At 41.8% G+C, this 16552-nt stretch overlaps 1 protein-coding gene across 1 annotated transcript in view; it reads left to right on the top strand.

Moving 5' to 3' along the window:
• The window catches only part of LOC147441792 (GDSL esterase/lipase At5g03610-like), a 30154-nt gene extending 21248 nt beyond the window's left edge, over positions 1 to 8906 (top strand). The window contains exons 3-5 of the mRNA XM_086528180.1: positions 6699 to 6997; positions 7722 to 8010; positions 8562 to 8906. Of these exons, the coding sequence (XP_086384306.1) occupies positions 6699 to 6997; positions 7722 to 8010; positions 8562 to 8755 (782 nt within the window). The 3' untranslated portion in view covers positions 8756 to 8906. The remainder of the gene's footprint in view (positions 1 to 6698; positions 6998 to 7721; positions 8011 to 8561) is intronic.
• The last annotated feature ends 7646 nt before the right edge of the window (positions 8907 to 16552 follow it).

The raw sequence follows: 16552 nt of genomic DNA on the forward strand, positions 1-16552 counted from the left end.
GGGCGCTGATTTTTAAGCTGGGAGAGGCCTCATTTCAGCATTTGTCACAGGTTAAGAGCTATGGAGTGCTTCCTTTCCCTCTCATGTACAGTGTGGTGCTAGGAGTGATGCCCTGCACACTATACACTGCTCTCTCTCTCCCCTACGTGCAGTTATGTGATGCCCCACAAGAGGGCTACTCATTTGAGTGATGTATAGTTGTGTGGGTTCATGCTTTTGTGCTGAGGCAAGAGCCTCCTTGAGCAGGAACAGGGGTAGCTAACTGCTGCTCCAAAGCAGGCACTGGTGAGGGTCATAACCTCACCGTACAGGTGCAAAATCAGCGCTGTGTATGCGCTGTAAATTCACTGTTTTTCAGCCATACGGACGCCAGGACCATTGGGAATCGTGTCCCACTGGCAGAGGACAGTTAGGGGACTGTTTGTTGCTGAAAACAGGGCAAAAACCAGTAAATACAGCATGCTGAATTTACTGTTTTTGGACAAGAATCAGAGGGTATACGACAGTGCAAGCGAGTTCCAGCAAGGGAATTGGTTTCGCGCAAGTTTTGGGGCTGTTATGTTGCCGAAATTTGGCCAAATCAAATGGTATCTAGGTGGATACACGTGAAGGATTCCCAGGACCTTACCTTGTAATTTACCCTCCTAAAGAATAAAGAAATACCGAAAGGGGCGCCAATTTTGGGGCCTACAGGTTGTCGGCGTTTGCTCGGAGCATTCTAGCTTCCAAGCCGTGTGTGTATTCAAGTGTTAACTCCCGTCGCAGGTTCTCTTTGCAAAGTGCTCTGTGTGTGTGTTTAAAGTAAAGAATTTCGGGTGAAAGCCAACGCCTACCACTCTACGGGCCGGTTTCAGTTTCCATGGCAAGCATTTCAGGATACCCCACTTTGCCAGAAGTTGCACTCCGAAGGAAGATGTCAGAAACCATACAACTTCGGGCAAAAATTTTCTTGAAAGCTTGCCAAGTACTTGGAGTATGCTGCTTGGTAGCTGTAGAAATCAACATCTGCATAGCACTACTTCTGAGAAAAACAGTGACTTGAAACAAATCTGGATCCTTCTCTTGCAAGTGATCTTAATTGGCTTATGCCCTGTAAGACACTGCGGTGAAGACGGGAGCGCGCCCGATGCGCGATGAAGTAAGGGTGGGAGTGGCTAATAAGTCTGGATTGGAGGGCGAAGATACCTCGAATCAAATTCCAATAGCTCTGTCTGCTCTTTTGTAGGACCGGTATGCTTTTAGAAAAGCACACGCCTGATGCTCTGATACCACTGTCACAAATGCGGGCACCACGTGCCAATAGAAAAGAACAGACTGAACAGACTTTTGGCACTTCAATAACAACTGAACTGAAAGAGAGAGACGACACGCGACACGGAGTGGCGGAATTCCACCCCAGAGAGTATTGGCCCCAAACCTTGGCGCCCCTTTCGGTATTTCTTTATATTGCATCATCAAAGTACAAGCCGGTACTCCAAACTCTGCACCTTCTCCAGGAAGCATGCCAGAGAATGAGCCCTAGCCTCATATTTAAAGGCCCTTGGCCTGAAAAGCAATTATAGTAAAAAGCCTTTAAAACTCAAAAGCTTCTGGTCCAAAAAACAGTTTACATGAAAAACTTTCAAACTCAAAAGCTTATGGTCCAAAAAGCAATGCCAAAAGCTGCCAGCGTAATTTACGGAAATCCGTACAGCGTGCCGCGTCATCATGTCAGTGCAATTTTCGGAATTTGTCTGCTACCTTAGGGTTAGGGTTAGGGTTTCTGGCAGAAATTAGGGTTTGCAGGTTTTAGGGTTAGGGTTTTCAGAATTAGGGTTTGCAGCAATTAGGGTTTCTGGCAGAAATTAGGGTTTGCAGGTTTTAGGGTTAGGGTTTCCAGAATTAGGGTTTCAGCAATTAGGGTTTCTGGCAGAAATTAGGGTTAGGGTTTTTCTGCACTCGGGCAACCACGTCATCACTCTGTGACACTTCCTCTGTTGCTTGTTCTTCTTAGGGTTTAGGCCCCTCGGCTGGTAGCTCCGTTCTTTAGTAGGTCGACACGTCAGCAATTTGTCACATTGTGCACATGAACTGCAGTTTTAAGAGCCTCTCTCCAAAACTCTAGAGGGAGATTAGCCGTGGACAACATGCATCTCACTCTCTCACAAAGTGTGCGATTATATCTTTTACCCACACCATTAGATGATGGATTATAAGGGGCTATCAATTCTCGCTTAATACTATACAGCTCACAAAAACTTTTGAACTCACGTGATACATACTCTCCTCCATTATCCATCCTAATAGCTTTTAACTTCAAGTCCTTTTGTGTGGTCACAAATGCATGAAAATTTTAGAATGAGTCAAGTACATCACTTTTACTTTTTAGTACATACACCCATGTCTTTCTACTGTTGTCACATGACATATCCAACCCTATGTATCCGTGGACAAGCTACAACATAACAAGGGTTCCGTCAATCCAGTCAGTTTAGATTAGAAGTGATCTAGCGAGTCTATTTGTAGACCGTGCATGCCCAGTCACTTAGTGTAGATGCATATCCTCCGGTTGCACACAGCATGATCATAAGCATTCCCATCAGAATCCACCTGGGGAATTTTCCAGTGCATTTAGCCTATTTCACTTATTTTTGACATTTTTCACTTATTATTTTTAAGTGACTTTTGTTGGAAAGTAGGTAGGGCAAATTGAGTAAGTTTGTATTAAAGCAAACCTAGACCAGCAGTAAATGGCAAAAGAGGCAACAGGAGCCAAGCTCAACAGGCAACTTCTCAAGCAAGACCCTTGGTGGACTTTTCTCCAAGCAAAGACATCATCGCCAAAGACCACCTCCCCTAGCGTTTTTCTCATCTGCATCAACCTAGCGTTTTCATCATGAAGACCTTCACCGCAAAAAGTCCCAGCACCTAGCGTTTCCAGATGGCAGCACTAGCGTTTCGCACACCAAATCGCCCTCCCTTTTTGGCTGGCGTTTTTCAGCAGTAAAGCAACATCGAATCAGCGTTTTCAGCCATAAAAGAAGTTCAGTTTTCAGCCCTAAGGCCTGCAGAATTTCAGCGACAAAGATCAGCAGAATCAGCCCCAAAAGCCAACGTTTTTGGATTGCCGCAGATTTCAGCCCATAGCGTTTTTGGACAGCAGATAAAAGATTGCAGATTTCAGCCCTTAGGTCGTTGTCGTCATCCCCGTCGTTGTCGTCGACATAGCCTAGAGTTGTATCAGTCTCATGCATACCGTTTGTACCAGTTTGTGCAATCATAAGTAGACCACTCTCGCCGACGAGAGTGGGGCCTTCGGAGGAGGGTTTTACAACGTCTTTGGTGTCGTATCTCTCTTCTCTCTCTATCTCTCAGTCTCATACACTTGCACGCACAATATCCACTCACTTTGTTTGTAATCATAGCACTCTCTCATTAAGAACGGAAGGCTCTACCTTCCATAAGAACAAAAGGAACCTTGAGCACAGTTCGGAGCACTCATCTTTAGCAAAGCGCAAACATTCATTCCACTGCACCTTACAACTGTGATCATCAATGAAAGACACAAAGTACCGTACACCTCCATGTGAATTCATAGGCACAGGAATATCAAGAACATGCAATTTGCGAGCGACACTAGAGGACTAAGAGAACTTCTCTTGCTTTCCATAGATACAATCATTACAAAAATTAAGGCCAAGGCCTTTTACATCAAACTTCCCCAAAGAGGAGAGAACATCAAGCCATTTTTCACTCATATGGCCAAGCCTTTTGTGCCAAAGCTCCTTGTGAGAATGAACTTTAACCATAGCGCTAGGTAATGCCTTGCAATGTAAATAATAAAGAGTTCCCTTCTTGCTGCCCTTTACAATCAGCATAGATCCTTTAAGCACTTTCCAAGAGCCACCACCGAGCATAGTGTGATAACCCTTCACATCTAGCTGCCCAACCGAAAGTAGACTTTTCTTGATGCCAGGTTCGTACCTAACATCATGCAAAATCAGCTCTCGAGCATTTTCAAGCGCCAAGTATATAGTGCCAACGCCCTCAATCTCACATGCATGGTTATTGCCCAAGTAAATTTTACCTAGACTACCTGTAGCGTATGAAGCAAACGACTCCAAAGATGGAGTAACATGAAACGAAGCACCACTTTCTACTATCCATGATTGTGACAAACCATCCTGTGCTGAAAGGAATGCATCAATTACCTTTGGTTTTGTGATATACATGTCACTGACCATTGCCACACTATCATCATGAAGGCACGAGTCAACAACAAGTGCATCATCTGTATCAACAATTTCTTCAATGACAACACTCGAAGCAACATTTGCCTTTGCAACTTCCTTGGAAGAAGAGTCATGATCATCACTTTTAGCATCATTAGAATCCTTCTTCTTGCCCTGCAACTTCTTTCTTTCAAGTTCCTGCTTGTAGGACCTGCAATCGGGCTTTCAATGCCCTTTGCATCCACATTGATAGCATGTAACATCCTAGGACTTACCCCTGTTACTACTCTTGTTCTTGCCTCTATTGTTTGCATTATTCTTCTTTTCAGGCCCGCCTCTTACGTTATACACTGATCCGTTGCTTTCACCGTTTGTCGTTCTTCTAATGTGTTCATTGAGAATAGAACCTCGTACACCATCAAATGTCAAAGTAGCATTGTTGCTCAAAGAGACAACCAAAGCTTCCCAACTGTCAGGCAAAGTCATCAATAAGAAGATAGCATTGAGCTTATCACCAAAAGGTTGCAAACCAAAGTCTTGCAATTGACTCAAGGCGCCTGTGAAAGCACTGAAGTGTTCAGATACAGGCTTGGACTCATTCAACTCCATGTTTACAAGCTTTCGTATAAGATGCACTTGACTCACAGGAGTTGTGTTCTCATACGTATCTGTCAGTTTCTTCCAGATAGCATAAGCAGTATCAAGACGCTTAATGTCCGTGAGCACATCATCAGACACCGCCATCTTGATGTAAGCAATTGCTTTCTTGGTTAAGTCTAGCCCAATCTTCATCTGACAAAGCTGCAGGTTTCACTTCCAAAAGTGCATCATCGCAATCTTTCAGGAATAGGATTCCCTGCATTCTATCTTTCCACAAGTCAAAGCCAAAGCCATCAAACCTTTTGATTTCAAGGAGGGACTTCGACTCAGTGCTTGTAGTCGCATTAGAGGCCATTTCGGTACAATTTTTTTTCTCAAAAATTCACTGCTGTAATTTTATGACAGCAGGTTGAGACTTGAGATTTTAGCCTCTTACGGGGTCAATACTCAGTGTACAAGAGCAAGGGATGGTAATAATGTGTTACTGGCACTTTATCAAAAGTGTGTAGCAGTAAAGAAGGATAAATTTCAACAGTAGAAGCTGAAACTTCAACACACAAATAGGAAATACAATCCTTGCATGAATACTCACACTTCAGCAGTATGACCAAAATGCATATGCATCAACCTCAAATCTGTAAATGGATTAAAAGTTGTTGCAAAATGTATTTTCAGCAATACATAAACTCAATGGCGAGCATCCCGCATGTAAAATACATAAATGTGCGCCACATAAGCTTTCCGATACGTATGAACGTGCATTTTCACGTAATTTCTTGAATAACTCAAGAATAAACCTCAAATTCTCTGCTCAAACTGTCCACAAATTGCAATACATGCACAAATGTCTGGAAAGTAATGACATTTCAACAAAAGCCCCAAATTTTGACGGTCTAATTTCTGAAATTTCTGTAATTTCAGCAAAAGCCCCAATTTTCCTCAACCTGTAAATGCATTTTCCACATGTAAAGCATCAAAAATGTTGTGAAATTGCTGAAATTTCAGCCACCTGTAAAATCCCCCTTTCTTCTGTGATTGATTTTACCTGCTACTCCCTGCTGTATCGCGAAATGAGACCCCCACAATCTCAAAGCTTCATCAAGAAGCTGTGGGCTATAATGAGAGGAGAGAGAAAGCTGAAAATCGTAGAGAGAGAGAGGGAGGGCTGAAATCAAAGAGAGAGAAAATAACTGTTGTTGCTTCCCGGCGCGGAGACGTGCACGAAGCTTGGCTCTGATACTAGTTTGAGGGAAGCACTGACAATAGGAGCAGGTTGCGAAGGGGGGAGAGAAAAGAAATAGTACGCAGGTCTTGGCGTGTGCTTATACGGCACACCTTTCAATGTTATCTTTAATTAAAAGTTTAGGGTACACACTATAGGGTCACTTAAGTGACCCTAGGGGTGGTTCACACCCAAAGAATAAATGAATGTATACAAGGGTGGCCAGATGGCTTTTAGACCCAACATTCTTTTTGGCGCATTTCTATATATGGTACAAAAAATATTATTGTACCTTATGTACTTGTTTTGATGAGTAACATATATTTCTTGGTTTAATATGTACCTAACCAACTTGGTTTGTTGATTAAAATTGCACTTTGGTACATAATGGAGCCAGTGAAAATCATATTACTCAAGCTTGTAGTGCTGCATCTGAGCCTTGCCCTTATCGTTAAAGTTCCCCCATCTCCTATCTCTAGTCCTACTTTTTTAGTTCATTTCGTCATTTTTTATACAATTGCATGTTTTGAGCATGTTGGCAAATTGCAATGCTATCTGATAGTCTAAAGTTGTCAGAGCTTAATCATGTCTTTCCCTCTCTCTGTCTCTTATCAGTGATGTCTCTACCTATATTAACACAAAGGTTTGGTATCTGTCATTTGCAGCTGCTCACATGGGAACTGAGACTCCTATTACTTATAGAGTGGTCCAAAAGCAATTAAAGAGGCATGGCAGCACTGGTCGTGTGAAAGCTGCATGTGCATGGGGAATTAATTTTGCATATGGAGGGAGTGGTGTGTTTCCCACATTTGGTTCGCAGTTTGTCACTATCTCTGGCCAAATTAATCAGTTGAGGGCTTCTCTAAGTGAGGGATTGGTTTCAATCTCCAACTCTTCTACTGCTCTCCTTGTTGTTGCTGGCAATGACTATACTGCCTATGGTCTCCTCCACCCCAAGAAAGAGGTTCTCTCTCTCTCTCTCTCTCTCTCTCTCTCTCTCTCTCTCTCTCTCTCTGTGTGTGTGTGTGTGTGTGTGTGTGTGTGTGTGTGTGTGTGTGTGAGACACAGACAATCCAATGACAAAAAGAAATGCAAATTAAGTCATTGCATTATTCGGCGCTTTCATCTGCTATTCAAGTTAGATGGCCCCGTTTTGGTGCTTGAAGAATCTTGCAACAGCTATGATGTTTTTTTGGTGTAACGGTGTCTTGTCGTCTGTCAATGACTGTGTGCATCATATGTAGAGGAATAGAAAGGACCAACGTAATGAAGAATCTTGGGTGTTCGTGTGCAAGGTCATTTTAAATAGGCAGTAGTTGTCGCTTATGAGCAAGGTCTGTCCTTTTCAGGGTTGCACATAACCTTTTGAATAGATGAGTTTACCTTTTAGTATAATGGAATCAATAATATGAAAGGAATGTTTAGTCTGAGGCATAAGGATTGACTAATATAACTAACCACAAAGACGTGGAATTGTATGCAAGTAGAAAACTCCATTTTAGTCTGCATGGTCGTCACATGCCTGCCCCTTGCACAATCACGTGCTCACATGCAGAGGTGGACTTCTCATGGACTATTTTCCTGGTCATTTAAACATGAGGTTGAGAGCAAGGGATAGAGAAGTTATTGTTATAACAGGAACTTGTGAAAATCAGAAGTCATTTGATCAACCTGTCTTTTGTATGCAGGCCGGTAATATCTTTATTGCCAAAGTGGTTTCAGGGATTGTAGCTGCTTTGGAAGTTCTGCATGGCCTGGGTTTTAGAAGGCTGGCCGTATCAAATTTGGAGCCTTTTGGCTGTTTTCCTGCAGTGACCTACCTTAGCAATTACACCAAGTGCAATAAAACAGAGAATGAAGAGAGTGGATTCCACAACAAGCTCCTGGCATCCCAGATCTCAAAGCTCAAGGCCAATTTACCAGACACTGACATTTCTGTTTTGGACTTGGAACGGGCTTTCTCTCTCTCCCTGGGAGGTATTCCCTTCTTCTTTCTTTGAAACATGTAGATTTTTCTCCATACCTCCATAGCTTTTGAAAAAAAACAAACAACATTTGCACCCATGTACATAAAATGTCCTATTTGGTCAGCCAACAAGAGACGTGCCAAAAGGGTGGAGAAAAGGGTGCACAAATGCTTAGCTAAACAAGCATCCTAATGCCTTCCTTGGTTGAGATCTCCCCGTGGTGTTTCGAGGTTGGAGACCCATTGCATGTGAAGCCCATGTTGAAAATCTGAAACAAGGGAAGAAAGGAAGGGGGGAGCACCCTTAAAAGTGGGCCGTTGAGAGAGAGAGAGAGAGAGAGAGAGAGAGAGAGATAGATTGCAATTTCTAGTTTATTGTAGACCTGATAATTGTTCTAAGGTCAAGCCACCTCGTAAGGGACTATAACCCTAAAAAAGTAACATGAGTCCTAAAAATGTATATCAAAGATTTTGCAAATTTTGGAATAAGAAGTCCCTAGTCAATTCGTTTGCTTTTTCGCTTAACATACTGATATTGACGGAATCCAAGTTTTATGTAAAGGTATTTTCAAGCATTCCAGGTCACAGTGGAAGTCGTGTTGCAAAGCAAAGCAGAATGGAGGTTGTGGACTCGTAAATGCCAAAGGGAAACCCTGGTACTCTGTGTGTTCAAAACCAAACAAAGCTTTTTATTGGGATACTGTTCATCCTACTGACTCAGGGTGGGAATCTGTTTCAAAGATACTCTTCTTTTAATCAGATTTCAAGAGATTGCTTTTGAGTAGAGCAGCCAAACTAATGACCTAGATTAGTTCTTCCTTTATTGTCAAAAATAGCCATTGGAGATTGGGCAAAATGAGATGCTTAATACCTGTTTGGGTAAGGAATATAGTTGGAGGTTTCTACCTGTGTTAAGAATGGTTAGTTACTTGAAGGTTCATGCATAAGGAAGATAGAGAGTGAATTGATTTTGTATCACTTTAAATATGGATATGGATGGAGAGAGAGAGATGAAATGACATGAAATGTTATATTAACGTCTTCAAAAGGCCAAAATGACCTATGAGACCAAAAAGTTACGTGGTGAATCTGATACAATGTTTGAGTACCAAAAAGTACCAAAAATAAAAGGCACTGAAAAAAAAGGGGTACTATAAAATCCTGACCGCGAGATGCGAACGAAGCAGCTAGTTGGAATTGTGTAGGATATGAGTTGGGGGGTGAGAGTAGTGAATGAGGGCTAATACAACACAATGTGGGTGTATCCTCAAAAAGAGCTAAATCACAGGAGATCCATAATTGGTCGTTAGCGGATCTCATCAATCTCCTCCATGGTCCGTAGTCTGACCGGGTGTCATGCATGTCAGGCCAAAGTGATCCGAATCCTCTAATGTAGCCTCCGTCGGTGCTGTGTAGTCCTCCGCAATTGTGGGCATCTGGATCTCCCTAGCTTAGTCGCTCAATCAATTAGTGTGGCTATGGTGTGAGGAGAATGTAAGCTCTATTGTGGTAGCTGCTCCTCTGGTTGCAATTGTGCGCTCTAAAGACGTCTGTGATCCATCTTTGAGACTGACTGTAAATCGAGCAAAAACAGTCCCAAACATCTCTGGTACTCATACCTCATGACTCTAGAGTGTTCCAAAACCCTCCTTGATCAGGCAGTGAAACTGGCCTCGTATCTCATAGTAAATTGGGCAATGGCATGTCTCTGTCTCAGAGTCCATGTGACATAGGGGACATGTCCTGGCCTGTGTCGGTAGGCTGCTGTATCTACCAGTCTCGACTCAAAGCTGGTGTGAAGATGTGCGTATTTGGCCAATAGCACATCGTAGCCCATGAGATAAGTGGGTGTCCATGTATCTGGGCCTCGTAAAAAAACCATCCTTTGTAAGCTCGAGAAGATGCTCTGTATAGAAAGCCATCTTCGTGCCTAGCTCATGTGCCAATTGTATCGAGGTTCTCTTAGCTGCGTCAGGTCCTGATAGATGAGCCTATTGATCTCGGACTGTGTAAGACTCAGAGGGTGTGCATCCAATGAGTACTGGAAGGGCGGCAATCTATCAATGCTGAACACTTGTACCTGAAACCATGATGTCATCTCCCCATACCAGCATGCTATATCTCCCTACATAGCTAACTGTAGAGAGGACTCAAGTGCTAAGTGGACATATCTATCTTTGGGCAGGTCCCATAAGTAGTGTATAAAGGAGACTAATCTGGTGAGCGCCTCAACCACTAGTGGGGGGCAGCTAGCTCTGCTCAAATAATGTCATGTTGTATTGAAGCCTTGGCTCTAATAAGCTGCTAGATCATAGAGACCAAAGGCTTCTCCATGTCTCTCTACCCATCAGTGCGACCCGACCTCCCATGATGGTCCAATGAAGGCCCCCATATCTGAACTCCATAGAGCAACGCGGAAGCCACCAGAGTGTCAAAAATCCAAAGCTTCGTACGAGGCTCTTGAAACTGAATTTGTGAACACAGCTTGTTAAAGAAAAGAAAAGAAACGGGGTCAAGTGAGGAGAGAGCTGGTTTGGGATTTCGGAATTCTTGGATGATGTCTTTCCCACCTTGATAGATTGCCCATTTTCCTTGCTTACGAGCTTCGTGCATCTTCTTGAGTTCGCTTGCTTCGATCTTGAGTTGAGCCATGGTCAAATTCTTTGCTTGGGTGGCACATGCTTGTGTGTTGTTGATCTAAGAGAATTTCACGCTTGATGTTAATTGGTTGAAGAATGTTGTAAAGCTTGATGATTGCTTCTTCTAAACTGTCCTCTTTAGTGCACCATGGTGAGTCAAGCCCCCAATCCTGACCTTGACCCTAAGAGATTCTTGAAGTTGGAATTCTTGTAGGGTTGTATCTCGATGTTAATCTTCTTATGTGCTGTCTCGTGAGGTCCTTTCTCAATGGCCATGACAGTCTCAATGAGGGAAACTTTGGCTTTGCCTACTTCAACAAGTATAGCCCAACTCTCTGATTCCTTTCTATCTTCAAGTTTACGCAAGCGCTTCTTTAGTTTTTTATTCTCCTCGATGAGTTCTTGAACCTTGGTCTCCAAATCTGTAATCCTTGCTTCTTGTCGAATGGTGGGGTCCTTCCTTCGCGCAGCTACCACCGCAAGAAAACTTTAGCCGGTGTTGGAAGTTGGAGTCCCAAAGGAGGACATTGCCTTATCAGACAAGGAGCTGTCGAAACATGTTCACTGTCGGGGTGCGAACTTGTTCTTAAGCTTTAAGGTTAATCATCCTTGGAGGTTAAAGAGTTGAGATGCAAGGCCCGGGATGATGATGAGGGTGAAGAGTTGCCTGTGCATCTACTATACCCGCCCGTTCTCAGCCCTAGTAAACGCGGAGCTGCAGTCCACTACTTGAAGATGCAGAGTTTCTTGGAGACGAGGGCTGTCACAGGGAGATGTTGCTTTGTGAGAGAGGGCGAGGTTGAGGCTTAACGTCCCCTCACAGGGCTGCCCTCGTCCCCGGGGGGGGGGGGGGGGTTGTTTGCTGTTTGAGAGAGAGAGAGAGAGAGAGAGAAACTCTTGCGGGTTGCGGCGTGCTAAACAAAAACTTGGTCTCATTAACTCGTCGCCTAAAGCTAAGGGGTATTTATATCTCTAACCAAAACTTTAAGTTCTTGTTGCTGACGGCTAGCAGAGGCCTTTGTCCTCCTCTTTTGGTGGCTCTTATCATCATCCTTGAATAAAATCTCTAGATGTATGGCTCCAATCTTTATCCATGCACTCTAGTTTTATGCAACTTTCCTTATGTATCTTGTATCTTGTTCCTGTTGGTGACGGCTAGAAGAGACCTTGTCCTCCTCTTCTAGTAGCTCTTATCATCATCCTTAAATCATATCTCTAGAAGTATGGCTTCAATCTTTATCCATGCACTCTAGTTTTGTGCAACTCTCCTTATGTATCTTGAGACTTGTAGTTTCCATTGCCATAATTCTTCCTAATGACATATAGTCCTTCTCATCCAGGAAAATTTAAAAAATCCCTCTTGGTATCAAAGCAATAATCATATATGAGAACAAGCATATCTCTCTTTAGCTAGTTATCCTTTAAGCTTCATTGAACTTCCTTCTACCGTGCTCCAACATGTGCAATATATACTCAATGGAATATGTTATATCTAGCTCTCCAATCTCTTTAGATTCAAGATTTTGGGTTGGAGTTGTTCATTTGTGCCTAAACAAGTTTTGAATGTAATCATGTATGTCCATAGAGCTTGGAATGAGTGGGAATGCTTGATAGCTATTCTAGAGTTTGGTTCAGAGTGACTGAATGAATTCAGATGACCAAATAAAAGACTCAGTTTTCAGATAAACGAATGGATTGAAGTGAAATAGAGAGTTGAGATTATGAGACACTAAATGAAATCAACTTAGAATATGGTATTGGGCTAAGCCTTTACCTTACACTCAATATATGACCAATCCCTAGCATGCACCCCTATGTGTATGGATGCAACCTCCTACATAGGAATCTTTAACACATGCTTCTTATGCCATGTGCACATACTACACATACTACAGTGTATAGCCACATGCTACATGGAGTCCACATACTACTTTCTCTTTTCCATTTGTGGTGCATGTCTCTCTTGCCTTAAATTCGAGTTTCCATCATTGAGCCTATAAGATTGAGCTCTAGGGTTTGCGTGTTTTTTTATTTCTCTTTTGCTTGATTGTGCGTTCTTTGCTTCTTGCTCTTATTGTCGTCTTCGAGCCAATTTACATTGTTGGAGAGTGTGAAGTGAACATTGGAATATATGTGAGTGCATAGAGGCTTCCACAAGCTTTCGATTGCATTAATTTGTGCTACTCTTGGTCCAAGAATCAAGAGGAAGCATTCATCTTGTTGCATCAAAGTGTGTGCGTGGAGCTCTCTGTTTATAGCTTTGATTTGAGTCCTCAATCACCTAGTTTGGAGGAGATTAGTGACACTAATTGCCATCTTAATCATGTTTGTGTGGACAAAAATGGGTGGAAGTCACCTCTTAAGGAGTAGAGAAGGAACCGTTTTGGAGGCACATGGCATAAAAACCTCGAGCTGCCCGAACTACCCATGCTTGCCCGAATTACCTGTGCTTGCGTGCAGACTGCCCAAAGTGCTCGTAGATTGCCTGAATTGCCTCCCCTCCAACTTTATGCTGAGATACAAGTTTCACATGAGGATGAAATAGCCCTCCTTCTTAAAGTCCTACCAAGTAGCTTTGATAATATTGTAACCGTCTCAAGGAGAAAGATCCCATTCCTACACCTTCATATGAAGAAAAAATAATTGGTGATTACACAAGGCCTCAAAATAATGCATTGGTTGTCAAAGGTAAAAGGTTGCTTACATTGTGGCAAAAGCAATCACGAATCACAAGATTGTTTCCACATTAACGTGTGCCCTCATTGCAACAAGAAGGGACATGCATCCAACTGGTGCTTCTTCAAAGATAAGACTAAGAACCAAAAGAATCCAAGAGATTCCAAAGGCAAAGTACTTGTTGTATAAGAAGAAGAAGAAGAAGAGAATGTCAACACTATCTACTATGAAGATGATTGTAATGGGTTTAGATACTACTCCATACCCAAAGTTTGGTGGTAAGACCTATCCTCTTGCATTAGATCATCTTATGAGCCATATGTAGTTACCCTATGTAACCCATATTAGAATCCTTGATTAGAATCCATGCATTTCATGTAAGTTTCAACTTATGTGGATGTCTAATAGGGTAAACCTTCAACTTACACTCAATACATGACCCATCCCTAAAGCCAAGCATACTAGCATGCACCCCTATGTGCATGGATACAACCTCCTACGTAGGAATCCCTAACATGCTACTTGCCCCTTTTCATTTGTGGTGCATATCTCTCTTGCCTTAATCCATCATTGAGCTTATATAAGGCCACTGTGCAAAACTTGTACCCTCTCTTATTCTAATCAATCAAGAAAGTTCATTTCTTCTATTGAGAATTCTATCTCTAATCTACTTACTCTTTATTGTTATGAAGCTCTCACATTAATGAATGCCTCATTGGTCTATCCACCATAGGTATTACATATGGTTTAGAGTACAACTGGTTCAAATTGAGAAAATCTATATTGATGAGTTAGAAAGTACAAATAATACAAGGATCAGTGTTGAGTGCTCCTAAAATCTCCTAAGCTCTCAAAGTGTAAAGAGTTACAAGGTAATATCTTAGGAGTCAAGAACTAGCAAAAGAACAAGAAGACAAAATTGAGATGAACGGGCCCTATTTATAGGTATCAACACTGGGTTCTGGTTGGTGAATGCAGTCACACATTATGAGACTTCTGCCTCCACATGGCATTTGGCTGTTGGTGGAACTTTTAGAAACCCTCAACTTGTAGACAAGGGACTGATCCCCCCATATACATTCTCCTCCTCTTTCTTAAATTTTATCATAACAAAATTTTTATGTGTGAGGGATTCATCTTTTTCATCGACATTTCCTCTTATCAGGTGCCTTTTTTAATGTAGGTCTCTGAATCGCATCAAGTGGCATCTAAGTAAATAGTGTTGGTGGCCCAAAACTTTGAATGGTCCGTGCTTGTCTGGTCACCGTCAGGCATCTGGGAACCTACATTCTCCTTCATGATTATTATGTAGATGGCCTCTTGCTCCAGTTTCTCTTTGTTCTCATTTCTACTTCAATATAAGGTGTGAGATTATAATATTACTTTGTATCTTGATCATACAGGGTTTCCTTGTTGCCCTTAGTCAACCTTGCTCTGCCAGCTTGTGACATATAATGCAATTGTCATCCACCCGGCTAGATCAGGATGTTTGACCTTGATTCTGGCTTTCAAGAGAATCTTATACATTTCTATGAAACCCAGGGCTCATGAATGGCTTGGTTGACCAACTCTCTCTCTAGAATTTTGGGCATTTCTATAGACAATTGAAGAAGATCATTTGTGTATTTGATCAATTGCCCTACTTGGGCCTTCCACTGGTTCATCGTTCCTTTGAAATTGACCAGATCATCTTTGAGTCAAAAGTTGTATCTTTCTTTTTAGTGTCATTAAGCACTAATTTCCAAGAAACCCAACGAGCATTGCTATGCTCATTCCATTTTTGGAGCTGGTGGTTGACTAGGCAAGGCATACATCAAAACAGGTGAATTTGGTACATCCTCAATATAGTTCATGACTATGTCATTTTCAGCTTGTATCATCTTTTGAATCATTCAAACCAGATGGAACAATTGTTTCAAGGACTGTCCTTGTTTCTTAACTGACATTCTGGTTAGCTCGCCATTGCTACTTGATGCATTATTCTCTAGAAGAGAAGCTACCCTGTGGTCAAGTATTTTTCAACCAATTTTCATGGTTTGAATCGTCGCCTTGATCTCATGTATGATGTCTTTCATGCAGTTATGAGCATGCCTTTTCCCTAATATAATCTTGCATTGAATTCCCAGTCTTTGTACATTCATAGTGGTCATTTTTCATAATAGAGGGCTACCATTGATATCTACTTGCGGAATCACATACTTTGCAATTCTTTCTAGTATTTGAATCATTCAGACGGAAAGATAGTTGAAATTTCTCACCATCATGATATTTTTGTGCTTCCATTTGGCTATCATTCTCCAAGGTGCAGTAAACAACATGTCAAATCTCTCGAGATTGATGTAACCATCATCATGATTTAGATAACTCTAGATCTAGAGCTTCTTTTCTTGCCTTAGTCTTTTGTTCACAATCAAAAATCTATTTGATACTTTAGAGTTAGCGTCTAAATCTTTATCTATTTGAACAAATTTTCCTTTATCACTTTGTGCCAGAGCCAACTAGTTTTATGTCCCTCTAGTCTGCTAAGTATCTAGAGTCTGATTTGATTGGTTATCTAGAGTTTGGTCAGAGTATTATTGGGATTGAACTGAGGTATACTCGACCTAGCTAGTTGCTCCTCTCTGACATGGGGCATCAATATCATTATCATCATCATCATCCTTGTTAGACTTTGGATTAGACTCTAGATCCAGCTCTGTTGTGTTGTCGTCATTGTCCTCATGCTCTTCATCAGCAGAGCCTTTGCTTGCGTCCTGACTTTCCTGGAGGTGTTCCAACATCACGTGATTGGCCAATTCATTGGCATATTTGGAAGTTGATTCCTCCAAGTCACTTTTCATATTCTCTACTAGGTTTTGTAGCTCTTCTACATTCAAACTTTTCATATTCTCTACCAAATTTTGTAACTCTTGCACATTCAAACTTATATTGCCTTCAGAGTCTCTGATATCTACCAAGGAATGATAGATATACTTATATATAATTGATTGCTTGATCACACTGTTTGTTGCTTTAAAACTATCAATCGTTGTCTATTTTTGGTCCATGATAGATTTGATTTCAATAATCTTCCTCTTTTAGATCTTATATGAGATCCTAATTCTCAGTATGTCTGCACGATTTTGTAAAATAAAGAATTAGTTAAATTTTTTTGACATTCCTCTCTGTTTCTTTCCCTTCTGCCAGTGGTAAGCATGGCGACTCTTTGTTCGTTGATGGCCACTCTCTCTCTCTCTCA

The sequence above is a fragment of the Adiantum capillus-veneris genome, chromosome 14 (genome assembly GCF_014529385.1).
Source record: "Adiantum capillus-veneris isolate H3 chromosome 14, ASM1452938v2, whole genome shotgun sequence".
In the NCBI taxonomy this organism is placed as follows: domain Eukaryota; kingdom Viridiplantae; phylum Streptophyta; class Polypodiopsida; order Polypodiales; family Pteridaceae; genus Adiantum; species Adiantum capillus-veneris.